A 17312-nucleotide genomic window follows, 5' to 3' on the forward strand; every position below is an offset into this window, starting at 1 on the left:
CTTATTGCTTTTTAATTTATCAATTTGCACCATTACCGGCTCTTCTGACATCCCAGGTCTCGGATAATACTTCATCTTTATTACTGGCAAAGAGTGACAGTATCTCATCATTACTAGGAGAAGAGAGTGGGGCCAGGGCAGGTGTATCTCAATAACACGGCAATGAAGACTCAAGCAAAGAAGCAAGCTGCGACCAACAAGTTTTCTTGTCTTTATTAGAAAGAGACCTATACAATATAGCAGCCTCTCTCTGCAGTACTTTACAACTTTTTTTCCTTTTTTCTTTTCTTTTCTTTTTTTTTTTTTTTAATTATTCAGAATACTGTACAGCTGACACAAAAATCTCAACGCGGAGAGAGAGGAAAGGGAAACATAATACAAACCGGCATACTTAATCAAACCAAAATCATATGAAACAACAAGCAAAATGAAATGTTTGTCAATCGGTTTAATTACAGTACAAACAATATAAATAAAGCATCATTGAGTCATTGTAAAACAAACTTGCTGAATGAGGTAATATAAAAACAACAACAAAAGACGTATTATTTTTTTTTTTTTTAATAATTTCCACACTGTCTTGTCATCATTTATACATTACTATTTACAGAAACAGGAAAAAACAAACCCAACCCAAAACTTGCTATAAAGCCTGCCCTGTGCTAGGTATCTTCTGCCTCTACCCCAAGCAGAGGTCTCGGGTGTCCCTACTCACCCGGGCTCCCTTTCTCCCCATCCCAACCAGAAAGACAAACATCACAAAGCAGAAAAACCGAAAGGCTTGGGGGCTAAACGTGGCCAAATGTAAAATCTAGCCTTTGCAGGCGGTCACAGGGTATTAAGGAATAAAGAAAAAAAAACACAGCGTACGCATCCGCTTCCCAAGTGGTGCCAATGGCGCTTCCCAAAATAAAGGTGCCGGCTAGATTGAACCTCAAATCACAACCTCGCTGAAACTTGGGGCCAAACTCCGACTTCAGAGAGGTCAGGATACAGCCCATCCGCGCCCAACTCTGCCGCCTTGAAGCTGTTTTGCCTCAGATTTGGGCAAAGCGTTCGGGATACGCTCAAACCCTGCTGAAGTCGAGAGGTTTAAGGTAGCGGGAGCTGCAAACTCAGGCCCCCGGCAATCCCAAACCAGAGTCCGAAGGCAACAGTTACACAAAACGAGTCCCTGGTGTATTTAAAAGACACTCCTCTCCCAAACACCCCTTCAGTTTGTGCACCCGCCTACGCAAGCCGTCCGCAAGTGAAAGATGCTCTTGACGCTGAAATAGTAAAAGAGAGCTGGACCGAATGCCTGCGGTCCCCGGAAACTTGGTACTTCCACGGCTGTGCTTTCAGAGGACGGGTACGTCCTATTTTCCCCGTGGATTGGCAAAAAGAGCTCAGTAGATTCAACGGCGAATTCAGTTGAATCCCTGGATACATCGGGGAAAAAATGCTTGGAGGGGTTTTCAGCGGCATTTCAAAGTAATGCTTTTGTCACAGGCGCGAGAAGGGGAAATGGAAGGTCCTCCCATCGTCTCTGCGCACCCAAGCCATGCTTCTTGCCATACCCTGCCCAGCTCCAGCAAACACCCTTCTCGCCCTGCCAGACTTGCCCTCTCCCTGTGGATTTCCCCTGACAGGACGAGAAACAGAAAGCAAGGGTAGGAACGGGGCCAGCAACACTCGCTCAAGTTTTCCTGGACTATTCAGCACTTTAGCTGAGGTTTGTGGCTCCCTCGTGGCAAGATTTTGGGGCTGAAGCTTAATGGCCAAGAACGCGTGGAGAGAAGGAGGAGGAGCTGTTCTTGGGGAAGGACCCACCTGGAGAACGCTCTTCAGAAACATCTCACCACCACCATCCCCAACGGCCCCACAAACAGCAGCAGGAGCCGAAGCATCGCTGAATCAGCTACAGGAGGGCAGCCCGCTGGTCCCGCGCTTAAATTCAGCCAGTAAGCCGAGTCTCAAGCAAATTTATATAAAAGAAAGGGCCTCTGAGCAGCAAGTCCTCTGTCCTTTTCACCTTCGGAATCTCCTTCCCTGGTGTTTCCCACGATAACACCCCCGGGGCTGGCGAGCTGGGATTTCTTCTCTCCAGCAAGGGGACTACTTCAGTGCCGGTGGCCAAGTTAAAGGTTTTCTCAAGTTGAGTGTTGCTGTCTGAAGGAGCTGGATTTTTTTGAATACCTCTGGGGCAGGTATCTGTGCGAGTCCTGAGCGTCTGATGGCTCCCAAGAGCCGCGGTCAGCCCGTACCTTGTGTTCCCGCATCTCTCCATCCCTCGCGCAGGTGTCCCCCATCCTGCGCCTGCCTCCTGCACTCCTGGAAACCGCTGGTCTTACCCAAGCTGGGAAACTTGCCTGTTCAGAAACCTCTAACTGAAAACCTGGCTCAATACATTGGTTTTGATTAATGTGTAAATGTGCGCACGTACATTTCCACAATTTCTAATAGCAGTACGTAGAGCATATATGCATATATAAGCACACATACGCACACCAAAGGCAAAGCACGTGTAGTTAGTGACCTCCATGTGATACACTGCCTTTACCTTCGGACTCAAACCACCCTGACTGCACTTCATCCACCACTTCGACTCAACTCAATCCCCAGAGCTGGGAACTAGTTGCCAAATAACAACCCACGTTCAGCACCAAAACCTTTCCTTGGTCCTGCATGAGCTTGGGGTTTGCCTTCAAGCGCAGATCAGACCTTATCAAGTTGTCTGCTGTGAGGGGTTTTACCCCCTGTACCTTGTCACTCAAGAGGACCAGGAAAGCGTTTTCACAGCTACTTCGGTTCTCAGAAACAAAAAAACACCGATGGGTTCTGGAAAACGGGGCATTCGCAAAAGAGCTGATGGTGCATTCACTGCCAGCAAGCAACACGGTCATCCCAAACGCATGCCATTAGACCTCTGTAAGCATCCCACCCCCCCCCCCCCTTCACGTTTTGTACATAACACACAGGTAAAAATTACTAGCTCTGAAGCACTGCAAAATAGTCAACCCTTAGCACCGAAAGCTAAACACACATCCAGAAAGTTCATGGTCAAGAGAAAGCTGAAGCTCTGCCTGTCAACAGAACTGACCGCTACCGCTTGAGTATGCCACGGGGATTTGGGAGATAGGCAGACATATAGAGACAAAGAGGCTAAAACTGCCGAAATGCACAAAGACATTTTTATTTCATCTGCCCACAAGCAAAAATCCCCCCCAAACATTCAGGGAACGAATAGTAAACGATGGGAGTTAATTCACCCACATATTGCTGTCACCCGAAATGAAACACAGGGGCCGAGATGACCAGAAGCATGCCTAGTGATTTAGGGCTTAAGATGGCTCTAAAAAAAAAAAACCAAACCCAAAACAACCTTTTATTTTCGGAAATCATGCAGTCCCCTCCTCTCAAAACATGAACTATTCATAGCTCCTGAAAATCTTGGCCAAAACCCTTCGAACCTCCCTTTACAATGTGAGACAGATTCAGTCAACTCAAGGTAAACTGTCATGAGATGAGACCACCCAACATTTACTTTAAAAACTGGCCCATGCTAAACAACAAAACCAAACCCAGAATATCGTAATACAACAAATCTACCTACCTACAGCTTTGGATATTTTGCTCTATTACCTCTATATTTTTTCAAACAGGAGATTATTCTCTAATAAAACCATTCAAGCCAACCTTCTTTTTGTAGCTTAGAATTTAAGAAGTCAAAACTCATTGTAGAACCTTTTAATTTAGGGTAGTTTAGTGTTTTTCTACCTTGAAAAGAACGTTAATCTGGAGCGGGTTTTTTTTTCTGCTATGCAGCAAACACAAGAACATCCAAAACCGGTTTTCTACTCAATAAATTTTACCCACAAATCACCAAGAATGGAAGGGGATGTTGAACTGGGGATCCAAGACTAAGAGCCGGAGATCCCGTGTACGCATCGCTGTAGCAGCCCCCGGAGGGGAAACAAAGGTGCTTGATGATGAGATGGGAACGGGCAAGTTGTCTCCTATCCAGCCAAGCTGCCCCAAGGTTGGTCCCCAACGCTGTCCTTCTTTACCTTGAGTCCCTCCCGCCACAATGACCATTTGTTCCCTGTTAAGGTGCAAGCGCGGCTCCCCGAGATGTTTGGAAAGGGCCCCTTTGGGACCCCCTTGTGAAATCTGTGCTTGTCTCCACTATTACTACTTTATACTAGAAACTACAAATTACTTCATTTTTCCCGATCTCCATACAAATATAAAAGATGAAGCTATCCAAACCCCATATAATCTAATTATACAACATTACAGTGCCGGAGATCATTTCTAAGCCCGTATCTGCATTCCCACCTCTATTCCTCTCCCTACGTTACTCAGCTTCCTCTGGCCAGGGGAAATCTCCAAGTGCAGCTAAAGCTTTTTTGCACTAACACGCATAATTTAAGGAAACGGGGAAAAGACGGCAAATTAAACAATAGTAATGTTTACACAGTCATTGTACACTATGCCCAAAAGTTTAAAAATCCTCTCTACCTCGGTGGAGCTCCCCTGGCTTTCTGAGCAGCACCTAGCCCAGAATATACCAAGGATCTCCAAAAATAGCTTTTCTTCTGCCCCCTTTTAGCAACGAAATCAGAAATCCAGTAATGGGAGCCCTTGGCCAAATCTCTGCACTGGCAGGACCCTGAATTTTCCCAAGGTTAGATCGTATTTCTTCATAAATAGAGAAGAGAAGTAAACCCTCCTCAACTCTGGGAATATCAAGGTTCAGATGCCGGGTATGACACATCCGACTCATCTCTACCATTCAACAGCAAATAGCTTAAAATAAATAGAAGGAAAGTGCTGATGTTAATAGCAAAGGCTGACTCGCTTCTAGTGTTTCAGTCATCGTGGATAAAGTGCAGAGCAAGGGGGATTTAAAGATATCTGGGATGATGAAAAGGGTTAAATTGGGGACGCAATGAAAACCACGGCCGCAGATTCCATTTTCAGAGAAAACAGCTTCAGCTAACATGTTTCTGCTGGGATTTCTTATTGACTGGATCTCAATTTGTTTTTAATTTGCTCATAATGTGCTCGAAGGGCGTAAACAGCCTGGCAAGTGGGTTCCATAAAAGCAACGAGAGGGGCTAAATGCGAGACGAAGAACAGAAAACGGACGGGTTAACAGAGTGAAAGCAAGGGGAACGATTCCCACAGGTTCTCCAAGTGTCGGTATATATTGCCTGTTTCCGCACCTGGATGACTTCAAGAACATCCTTTGCAAAGTGCAAACGCATCCCCTGAAAAGCACGCAGAGCCCGGAGACCTCGGCTCACAAAGCCAAACCCCGCCGGGCTCCAGCCACGGAGAACTTCCTCCATCCTTGCTCTCGGCTGTGGTGGAAAGGGGTCTTCCCTCCTCTCCTTCACCATGCAAGAAGGGGATGGAGTCTACGCTGCCCCAACCTTCCTACCAGGTGGCCTGTCCCACTAGCTCAGAAGGTGCCGCACAGCTTCTCACAGACATCCAACCAAGCCCATTTGAAGAGGGGATGGTGCAGCCATCACCCCATGAGGCACAGATCCTCGGTCTGTTCTCCTGTGGCTGGAGCATCACCAGCTGTAGTGCCAGGGAAGGTCTCTCCTGACTTGGAGGGACGGCGCTGGGCGATCTCCTGTCTTTCGAAGGGATCGCCGCCGCATGCACGACTGGGTATCCTCCCCACACGTCTGGGGAAGCCGACACATAATCTACGCCGCTTCAACGTAGTTACGGCCAACGCTTACACCTCCATGGGAGAACTACCTTTCGGTTAAAAGCAATCGTGCTACTGCTTAATTAAAGTGTGAGGTTATTAGTTGGCTAGCCTGGATATGTCATTTTTCCTATAATACAGTGGAATTTCCTCTCCTAAAAAGATTCTGGGTTTTTTTGATGTTCGCCTTCAGAAAATTTTTACGAAAGGAGCGTATAATTCTTCTACCTGAAATCTGCATGACAGCCTGGTTGCCCTTGTTTCTCAAACATCACTCTCAGCTTTCTAAGAGGAAGGTGGCCTGAAGAGAGCATTAAATTATGTACAGAAAATATTTTCAATTAGGGAAAAACCAGCTCGGAAATGGAACATGCATTGAGAACTTAACAGTGGCAAATCTGCCTACTGCGTATTTGAAACATTGGACTTGGCTTTCGGATACAAATGCCCTTGACTCTCCCAGGGGAACAACAGGCAGCTATAGCACCTCTGGGACCACGAGCCGCGATTCCTGAATCCCTGCTGTGTCCCCCCGGTAGGGGTGTAAAGCTCGTGAGCACCAAGACACAGTGGGCTTCACAGCATCCCCTTCAGCTGCACCTCGGATGGGTTGTCCCGTCGCTGAAGGACCACCCGTCAGTACCAAAGATCAGGGAGCTGCATGGGAACGATGGAGAAATAGCAATTACGACAGACACCCTTCCTCAATTAAAAAAAAATAAATTGAAGTTATCCCAGTATGAAGAGAATCAGCTGTAGTCTTCCTCTGACGCAGCCAGCTTAGGCTGGTTGAAGTAAGATTTCACCCCCCCAAATAGTCCAAGGTCTATACAGTAACAAAGTACAAAATGAGAACACCACCAATTAGGAAAAGCTGGTCAATATTCTTGTGCTTCCACCTTGAGGCTCGCTTTTCTTCCGTCACAATGTGGTGATTTTACATCAAATCCGTAATTTTCTGATATTTTTTTTTTTTCCCTTAAGATAACCAGATTACATTTTTTCCTTCACATTTTGTCCACATATAGTTTATTTAGCAATCGCTATGCTCCTCCCATTTGTATGCCAAATGAAATCCAGAGCCCCAAGGAAGAGCACCGCTGAAGGCTTGGGAAATACACACGAGCAGGTAGATTTGCAAATTACTATGCTGTGTGCACCTCACTGCCTTCACATAATTGCTCCTTTGCCATCGAATTCAGTTGAGTTTTCAACTTGCTCCGTGATATACCCTTCCCCCATCTTCACATTGCCATATGCCACTTAAAAAAATCACTTTTCTGCCTGCCAAAACCATACAAGCCTGCTTCCCCGTGCCAGAATCCTACTTCGTTGAAAACAGGAGAAGCTGGGATCTGCCCGGTAATACCAAAATAATCAAATCAAGTATTAAAACTTGGAATTCAAATGAACTGTCCAGGCTACTTTCACAAGCCATTTTTCTTCCAGAAAGCAGCCAAGTTGGGAGTCAAGCGCAGCCATGCCCTGCCCGCCGCGGTGAAGGCTATCAATTCTGAACTTAATCAAATCTGATCTTCCCACAGCCAGACTAGGGCTTTTTGTCTTGGCTTGTGAAAGCTTCGTGACTTCTGGAGTAAAATATATTTACAGCGCTGAGAAACAGCCTCTTTTTCCTTTCTAAAAGGTCTTGTACACTTTTTTTTTCCCCATGCCAAACGTGCCATTATCTCCTTCTGATATGTTCCTCAAAGGCTTGCGATGGAAACAAGAGTTCACTGCTGGGAATATTTTCAATGTACAATGATCTGTAGCCCACAGATCCTAACTAGTTGCACATTATTTAGTTCACATCCATTACAGCTTATAAATTAACAGAGATGTCATTTTCTGTACAAAAAAAAAAAATCAATGCATATTTATGTTTTTTTTTATTCAAATAGATTTTACATACATATAATCTAGAGACACAATACAAAAATCTGTATAAGTTAGGCAATGCATCACAGGAGTGACCAAAAACTCAACACGTTTACCTTGGCAAAATGACAGAACCTATTTCTGCTGGCTGAAAAAATATTAGCCTTTAATGCGTTTATTAATTTCACTAAACGTACTTGAAATGTTTTTCCTTAGCGGTATTCATTATTCCTTTTTGTGTTTCATAGTTACTCTTATTTATTTTTTCCATTTTGTTTTTACACCAAGGAGACTGCAGTCAAATAACACTCAGCAACTCATTTCCTCTCTTTGGACTGAAAAATTAAACAGATACTAAATTATGACAGTGAATTTAGAAAGGAGGGCTCCAAGGGCTTGAAAGAACATGTCTGAGATAATATGATGCTTCTAAGAATATTGCAATCACATCCAAGCAATCACCGAAGCGTGCCATGTAACTACCTCTTCAGCTAATATGCTTTTTTCTCCGTGATGACTAATCATGTTCTATTAAACAGCGGTAATGCTGGAAGAACTCAACTATACAAGTGTAATGAAGCCAGTATTCTCCCCGGACAGATTAGCTACAACTGATTTGACACATACCATCATAGGAGCTTCAAACCTGACAAACTCTGTGCTTGCTTCTGATTTATGCCGTCAAGCTCTTCAGAGAAGAGAATGAAATCCAGGCGTCGCGTTTGGTAGAGGTGAAATGTACTGATGTGCTTAACTGTCAGTTACGGAAAGTCACCATCTCTCCTTCCTTCTCCTCTCGCTCGCTTCTCCCTCCGCCCCTTCCCTCCACGCTCGGGGAGCCTGCGTCCCCCCCGGGGACGACCGCTCTCCCATGGTCCCGGTGCCACGCGCGGCGTGTCCTGCTCAACCCACGCGCTCTCGCCCGCTTGTTTCCATCGTTCGAGAGCTGTCACTGAAACAACTGCTTTCTCTGCAGCCCCTTTCGCTCCTTCTCATCCCCTCGCGCTCTCCAGACGCGCCGTTTCCGGGTGGGACAGGGACGTACCGAAGGGAAAAGGGAAAAGGAGAGTTACCAGACTCACAGAGCAGAGCTGTGATGGGGATGAAGGAATATGAGGCTGCGGATGTAATTCAGGTCAGCGAATACACGAGTGAGCTCCTCAGATGATGGTGGGCATCCTTCCGCTGCTGTTGTTCCGGTTATTGTTCTTCCTGGACAAGTTTGGAGTGGCCATGAGGACGAAGCGCTCGTCGGGGCAGCCGTACTGGAGGAGAACATCAATGCACTCCTGGCTGGAGGCCTGCCGGGCGTAGGCCAACGCCGTGTTTCCATGGGCATCGCGTGCCATCACGTCGACGCCATACTACGGAAAGAAGAGATGTGTTGTTGGAAGCTGCGGTGCCAACAGAGCGTTAAATTGGAGGGAGGGGGCTCGGAACAGACAGGTTTGAATGTACCTGGGGATGGGGAGAGGGAGAAGAGAGCAGGCAGGATACCAGCCTGACCACGCGAGCAGCACTGAGTCGCATACGTAAAGGTTTCTACCGGGAGAGGCTCGCGTGCGGAACAAAACGTGCCACGGTGGTGTTTCAAACAGGTGCTAGGGGAATCTCTCCTTCCACATTTCCTATGTTCTCCTTTACTTTCATCAAGTAGCAGCAGACAGGCAGAAAAATACTTTTTTATCACATTGCTGTCTTTTGAGAGCGTGCAGTGAGGAACATCTAGACTCGGCACACCAGCAGAGGCTTTGTGGAACCCGCAGGAAGGAGGTTTGTGAGGTCCTGCTGAGGGACATAGCCAACCCCGCCAGCCCCCTCCCCGGACGCCAAATACTTACCCAAATCAAGAGCTGCACTAACACCACGTTTCCTTTCCTGCACGCCAAGTGGAGGGCAGTGCGCCCATCACCGTCTCCGCAGGTCTCGTTCACCTCTTCCCGAGTCCCGTGGGCAAGGAGCAGGATGACCGTCCGCAAGTCCTCCTCGGCTGTAGCCCTCAGGAGATGCTGGCCCAGAGAAAGCTCCAGGCACTGCAGCGGGGCAAGGAAGAGCTTCTGCTCGTACTTCGCACGTATCCAGCGCTCCTTTTCTTCCCTAGAGAAGCCAAAGGAGACAGGTCACTCTATCCCAACTTTGCTGACGCTGTAAAATGGTGCAAGCTCAGCTTCGGCTATCGTTATGCTAGCCACCAGCAGTTAACCAACATGAAAATTACTCCCCCTTCAAATTTTTGGCAAGAAAGCCCTCATAGAAACAGTTCATGCAAACCTTATCTTTGCAGTGATATTTGTGTCACCCATCTCATCGTTAACGAGTCATATTATTGCAGTGCCCGAGATCCCCGCCGGTGGATGCCGTGCCTACGGGGTCCTAAGATCACAACAGCCAGGAGGTCTTAAAAAACCCTGAGGACTGGCAAGAGGTGAGTGCAAGAGCCCTCACCATCACGAAGACCAAAGACAAAACAGGCAGCCTGGTTCCACGTTAAGGTTGTGCTGCAAAATACATTACAGAACAAGCACCAAATTTCTGTGTCTAAGACGAGAAGTAACCAAGCACCTGGCCGTGCATTTCAGAGGGGAGAGCAAGCCCTGAAAGACGCAGCCTTGCTCGCAGGGGTGCTTTTTCCTTCTACAAGCCGAGTAATGTTTCCGATGCAAAAGGCATATGGATGGTTCCTCTGTTTGTTTTTCCAAAAGGCAAACCACCAAAACAATACTTTGAAGCACCATTTCCTCCCGATAGGTCAAAGAACTATCAAAAGCTTTCTGGATGCTATTAGGTTACAGGATAACAAGGACTACAAACAAGTCCCTCAACTCTCCATTAAAAAAATTACCATACAATTACATGATCTAAGAGATCTAGCCCTAGACAAAGTCCCATTTAGAGGTACCTCAGGTAATCTGTCCAGCCTGTGAAAACCATATACATCACCTAAGCCAGGCAACTTGTTACTGGTGACAGATTTTCTCCTCTGGAGCACAAAAGGCAAAGCTCTGTTTACGCCTTTCAGCCGTGTTTACACTGCTCTCAGTAATCTAGTGTCAGGTTAGCCCTAATCTGTTTTTAAATACTTATGTAAACAGATCCTTCCAACAGCAAATCTGGATTAGTTTTGCATCATTTCCTGGTACATGCGGAGTGACCTCGCTTTGACCTCCCTGGATGCTTTCAGGCACAGCTTCCCAAAGGACGCGCTTCTCTACCCCGACCACGATTTACCTTACAAACAGGTCCAGGGCTTTTTTCAGAACAAAAGTGCAAACAGAAAATTAACACAGAGAGTGCTTCGTTTAAATCAAACCTTTGAATGACTCCTGCAAGCTAAAAGATACACACACACACAAAAAAAAAACCACCCCGCATTTGGGGAGCTGCAAATTAACCTTTGATGGCAGGATCTGATAAACAGAGTATCATTTCAGGTATTCCAGATGGAGAGGAAGAAGAAAAAGACTTCTGTTACTACTGCAGCCTTAATTCATGGGTTTTGGGTTTGTATTTTTTAAGGTAAAAAAACCAAACCAAAAACAGCGCAGTGAGGAGGATAAAGTAACATACATGCAATTATTTACAATAAAATGGGCATTCTTGCAACACTTCTAGGTCCAGTAACCATCCAGTGTATCTTCAAGAATATTTAGTAAAGCTCTCATATGTTTTTTAAATACGTATAGAGTCTGCAAATGAATCCCCCCTCTCCCCCAGACCACCTTTTGAGTGATAGTGAGTTTTGGCTCCTGTCAGACGTCGCTTGCTGCGATCACCGTGGCTTGAAGAGAAGTCCCTTTCTGTTTAGAAACCAAGCTGTTTTACCCAACTTCCCACTTCTGATCACAATTCACCTTAAACCGTAATAGCGAGCTATGGTATGTACCGAAACAGAGGCAATAAGTGCCAAGGTCAGGCCGAGATTTTCAGAGCTTTAGGCTGCTGGTTTACAAATTCATCGGCATAAATTTCGCATTTGCCGCGCATCGCGTGGGAGCAGACGAAGGCAAACCTGCTGCTCGTGGAAGGCTGCGAGAGAGCCAGGGAGACCCCAGCAACCCGATCCTGCTCAGGTTTATCCTACTGTCTCAAAAGGCTGGGAAAAGAACAGAAAACCCACTAAAAAATAAGTCTAACTCTGGGGAAGGGGAACACGCTGCCACCTGTATTAGTGATGGAGAGGATGCAAACGGTCCTTCCTTAAAGCGCTCTCCCGCAGTATGATCAAGTAACCCGTAAATGCTCTGCATTAACACCGACTGTATGCTCCGGTCAGGATCCATCCCTTCTCCGGAGGAAATCTGTTGCAGAGCCGGGCAGCAGCTACGGAGACATCGGGTCCTTCAGGAGAAGCCTGGCCAGAGCAGGTCCCTGCAGCCAGCAGCAGGCTGTGCCACTGGGCTACGCTCACCTAAAAATTCCACCTTCGCACGTGGTTATTTTACCTCACTTCAGTTTCCCTTTCCAGAAAACCTGCCTCATTCTTCTTGACCACGTAAGCCACCAAAAGACTCAATTCATTAAGGCCAAATTCTACCTTTGGAGTGACATTAAGGGCTGTGGTGGGAACAGAGCAAACATTACCAACAAACTTAAAGGTGTTTTAAAAGCCTCAGACATTTGGGGGCAGCACGTCACTGACATCGGCTATCGAATGAGATTTAGATCTTATTCAACTGTACAAACTGGGCACAAGAAAGATAGGTCGTTTGGATTTTCGGGTAGAAAATGAAACTTTATCATAGAGGTAGGAGGAAAAGCACGCTCGCCTGTGCCTCATGGACAGCCAAAACGTAGAGGGACTGTTTTCGAATGAGTATCTAGAAAGCCAACGTCCACAGACATCCTCCCTACGTCTCTGGCACAAACCATTTCATTTTGAACGGGAAGTCCCAGGGACTTTCCTGGGAGACAGCTTCAGCTCCGCCGCTCGCATTCATCTTCGAAATCCCGACAAGAAGACATAAATACTGTAATTGTTTCTCTGATGCCCCAATTTCACTTCTGGGATCCACAGCTTGTCTTGGTTGAGGTTTCATTTCCCCCAAGGAAGGCCAGTCCAAGAGCAGAGTTGTCAGCAGTAGATCACTTAACCTCACTGCAGTCCCCTGGAGAATCACTGTTCACATCCCCCGTTAGCTAATGAGCTAAAAAATGAATTATTGGAGCGGTCAGCAATAAGCAGGAAGAGGAGGCACAGTGTTTCATTTCAGCCAGCGCTGACATACCTTTAAATAAATCAACTGAATAAGAGTACGAGGAAATGTGAGGAAGAGCAACTAATCAGGAGAAAGACACCGAACCAATCCCTAAAAATAAAGGAAACGTACACCGGCTAGTAAATACTTCCCTCCTTTTCTCCCCTTAGCTGTAATCCTGGTAACTTCCACTCTGAAGGACCCCCTCAACACCAGAGACTTCCAGTTGTAGTCGTCAAACCCAAACCAAGACTCTTTTACCGAACTTTTGAAATCCAACGGAGTCCTTTTCTCAGGACCAGTTTAAAGCCAGTGTGCTGGAGAGGCAACATCATCGTGCGCTCAGATGGTCCCGATGATACCTAACGCTGGAGAATGCGGGAGCTGCCTCTTCCTCACACGTACTAAAATGACTTCTCTTTTCTGCAGTGATCATGCTAGCTGCTATATTTTCAATGCATATGCACAAAGGAATTAATAGATTATAAACTCCTAGATAAACTTAAGAGAAAGAAAAAATATAGTTATAAGATCAGACTTTCTTTGAGCCTTTTATCTCTGAAGCTATGCATTCGAACCCAGACTGCTGATAGAAACACCAAACCCCACCGGTTATACAAGGGCCAAATACAACAGAGTAAGACTGCAAAATACCCTGCGGGACCAGGAGAAGAATGAGCAACCAACCCTTGGCCAAAAAATACCACCAAGCTCTTTGCTCTTGCAGGAGTCCCCATCACTAGTGAACTCTAAATACACACAGTGGTGTGAATAATGAAATCTCTGCCGCGGCAGCGATACCGTACATAGGTAAAGGGTTATTAGAAACAGATGAAAATTTCAGTTCTCAGTTTATTTTGAACTAATTAGGTGCTTGCTTCTCAAGATAATGTCCAATTATTTAAATTACTCTGCCAGCCACATCACATCATTATTATCTGGAAACATAAATACCAGGCACTGTAAGGGGGGAGGGCTAACTAGGTAGCATGAGAGAATATAAAAAAAAAAAAGCAGATTTGCTTAGAGCACAGCTTCACTCCAGGAGCCACACTGCATTTTCCACTTGTGGGTTTGCACCAGAGATGCTCTTTTAGGAGCCCACGTCCTACACAGCTCAGCCCCGTAGGGTGCATCGTGTGGCTCCCTCACCTCGGCTAAAGGCGTGCGGTTTTACACCCGACAAATCCGAGCAGGAGCCTCGTACTGCTGGCTACTCCACCTCTGCCTTCAACTTCATTTGTCCCTCACATCTACTTGGCGGAGAGGCATGAAAGGCAAACACGAAAAGGATGTGCAGGGTGGAAATAATGTGTTCATACGGCGACTCAGAATTGATTGTGTAGGCAACAGGGTGCTGATGGAGACCCTGAGAACTTGCCATCAAAATTCAACAGCTCCAGCACAAGAGCAGCCTTGTTCTTACCAAAGCGAAAACAAGGATGACAAAAATGTTGTGTCACTTGCTCGTTATCTAAAATTACTCACCCTTTGTTAAAAGGCTCGATGAACTTTTGAAAGGTTGCATTGAAAACATAATGGACAGCAGGTATTTACCACGGCAGAGCACCGATTTCCCACCATCAGAAATACCGAGCAGGCTTGGTACAGGCCTTTTGAAGTGAAGTTTTATCCTCCACACCTCCGACAACACTAAAAAGCTCTTGAAATTTTTTATCTTTTCTTCTCTCTTGCTAAAGAAAATAATTCTGTAACCGAGGAGGCCTCTAAATGGTCCCTCTAGCATTGCCGTGCATGTGCCGTGCCCGTGTGTTGCCATTTCTGGTTGCTCACTGAAGTACAACCATTTAACGCAGTAGTAACCTGGCCAGCTCAGCAAGAGCACTGCCAAATTTTCTCTCCTGTTGGCCAGCTGACAAGGTTAATGTGTCTCTTCCAAGAAAATGAAGTAAATCTAACGCCCGTACCTCCCAAACTCCTGGAGAGTCCCAGAATGTGTCATTAGCTTCTGGTCCAGCATGCAAGAAGCATGCATCACCTAATGACCAGCGCTGGGCAGCCGGTTGGGCCGGGGCTTGCCGTTTAAACAAACCCTTCCCGATGACCCCGCACGCATCCGATAAACCGCATCGCTTTGGATAGAGTCGGCGATGCAACGTTGGGATGGGGAAAAGAGAAACACCGGGGCGGGGAGGGCGGGGGGGAACGGGATTGAAATGTTGGGAAAGGTTCGTGATGTTTTTAATTGCAACTAGCAAAGGGGGGAGAAGAAGAGAAGGCGAGAAGAAAGAGCTAGCAGCAAGGAATTTCCAAAGTGTCTTCCTGCCCCAAGCAAAGCAGGAACTGGGAGGAGAGGCATGGAAGAGGAGCTGGGAACAATATGCTGAGAAAACACAGGGGCTTCCTCTCTCTGCAGGAGAAGACCCCACTCTATTGCAAAGTAAGTGCTTAGCAGTTGACTGCTTCCTAGCATGCATGCCTTCTCTCCCCGGCTGCGTTGCTAAGGGGGAAGGCGTACAAGCCCACCGGGGATATATAGGTCCCCGGCAAACAAGAGGGCTCCAGACAGCAAACAAAGACCGATGGGTATTTATTCCTTAATTACGAAAAGCTTTTAAGAAACAGGCCACTGTAAATCCCGCCTGCTGAGGAAAAGGAGGCAAAGGACCAAGATTTATGTGCGCTGGGGCAAAGAGGAAATAAATAGCTCTCTGGCTTCTGATCAATATTATGAGTGTTTTGCCAACCTACAGAGTGTTTTATGAGCTGTAAGGACAGAAAGGGATCATTAATAATTAAATAAAGTCAACCTATTAAGCTTATTACTTCTTACAAGTTAAACATCCCTGACGGATGAAGAGCGGCCCCATAGGAAAGCCGCAGACAAGCCAACCCGCATCTTGTCTTGGACTCTGGACCAGGGCTCTCCGGGCCAGCAGCCTAGTAACCCAGCTTGGAAATGATTTAATTACTGTCTCTGCCGGGCTGAGGACTGCGTTCAACCCACTGTCAAATCTGCAAAGTTTTGTCCACTAGCGAGGAGAGACAGACAATTCAGTGCCGTAAAAATAGTCCAAATTCAAGTGACTTCTCCTATCATCAGACCTATTCCAGCAACCAAAACAAAACACTGCCCCAAAAGACACAAATAAAGGTGGTTTCCCACCAGAGGCATGCCCTCACACTGTCGGGAAGCTGTTTTCTGAAGCCCACAGGTCAGGATCTTCTCCACCGTTAACTCTACTATTACCTTTTCCAGTTTTCCTTTTATAAACTGTGTGTTGAAGGAAAAAAAAGCCCTACTGTGCATGACGGACAGAGATCACTTACACGTGCAAAGCTGAATGTGCTTCTCAAATTAATCATGTCTCGCATGACACTTACCGGTATAATCGTAATTTGGATTCAGCGGAGCTTCGCCACTTTCTTTGCCCTCTCTTCTGACAGTATCCCCCTACGGAGGGCTCCAAAATAGCTGCTATTTCTGCACTTCTAGGTTAGCCTTCCGGTGTGCCTCTCCCTTAGGTGTTCAGACACCTGCAGGATTTATTACCGCACAACATGAATTACCAGCCTGGCCGAGACGTCAAGGTTTACTGACTTCAGGCTTTTTAGATAAATATCCCGCAATTGTGGGCTCTGATATATCACATAAAATTGCGGCAAACTTATGTGTTCATTGCACAACACTCAATCTAATAATTTTTAAGGTATATTCGATAAAATATATCACATCTGAGGTTTACTCTGTATAAGTTACGCAAAAGCTATGTGACATACAACAGTAGGGAATACAGCAGATACTAAGAAGAGGCTTACTGAGTTGAGAATAAAGATCGTAAGTTCGACAACTGAAAGCCCTGCAAGCTGGTTAAGTCTTTTCTCAATACAAATCCAAGCTTTTTTTGTTCCATGCAACTGTGAAATGAAAACAGTCCCTAGAGATTTAACAAAAAGCTTGAAGAATGCCACAAATTGTACTTTTCCACTAACCCCAAAAGCCCCAGAATTCTTTTAAACAGCATTGCCAGCAACATTTAGGAGGAAAAAACCTAACAATGGTGAACTCTACGGTTTTTAAACACTTAGCTTGGTGAAAACAATTTAAAAAGCACTGTGAACAGTGGAGGAAGATGGGTTTCTGCTAAGGTGTGCAAGGAGAGACCTTATGAGAATCTGGAATACAACAGCCGTGAATGATCGCTCCCTTCTACCCACCGTCTGCTGACCGACAGGAAAACTATTGAGTTCATGATCTGATTCCTTTTACCTAGATACTGACGTACAAGCATACAAACGTCCATGGAAAATTTAAAGCAAAACATATCTCTGGGCTGGCTACTAAAAAAAAAAGGCTAATAAGTGAGTTATCACTGTGTGGTTCTAGATACATACATGGATTCCTTCCATTTCTTGGGTGGTCAACCTCAACACTTGGGCATACTACGAATATTACCTAAAAAAGGCCAAAAGCCGCTCTAAAACAGTTGCATGAGAATGCTAAAACCAAGGAGTATATTTGCTTCTTGCTTGTTTGCAGTAATATATATATATGCAGAGAATAGTAA

General features: G+C 45.9%; 1 protein-coding gene across 3 annotated transcripts in view; it reads right to left on the bottom strand.

The window, feature by feature from the left end:
- Nucleotides 1–188: 188 nt before the first annotated feature.
- AGAP1 (ArfGAP with GTPase domain, ankyrin repeat and PH domain 1) overlaps nucleotides 189–17312 on the bottom strand; it is a 392680-nt gene continuing 375556 nt past the window's right edge. For all 3 annotated transcript variants that reach the window (XM_075153786.1, XM_075153785.1, XM_075153787.1), the window contains 2 exons: nucleotides 9430–9685; nucleotides 189–8952 (listed from right to left, as the gene is read on the bottom strand). In XM_075153786.1, coding sequence (XP_075009887.1) covers nucleotides 8749–8952; nucleotides 9430–9685 — 460 coding nt within the window. In that variant the 3' untranslated portion in view covers nucleotides 189–8748. The remainder of the gene's footprint in view (nucleotides 8953–9429; nucleotides 9686–17312) is intronic.

The sequence above is a fragment of the Calonectris borealis genome, chromosome 6 (genome assembly GCF_964195595.1).
Source record: "Calonectris borealis chromosome 6, bCalBor7.hap1.2, whole genome shotgun sequence".
Classification (NCBI taxonomy): Eukaryota; Metazoa; Chordata; class Aves; order Procellariiformes; family Procellariidae; genus Calonectris; species Calonectris borealis.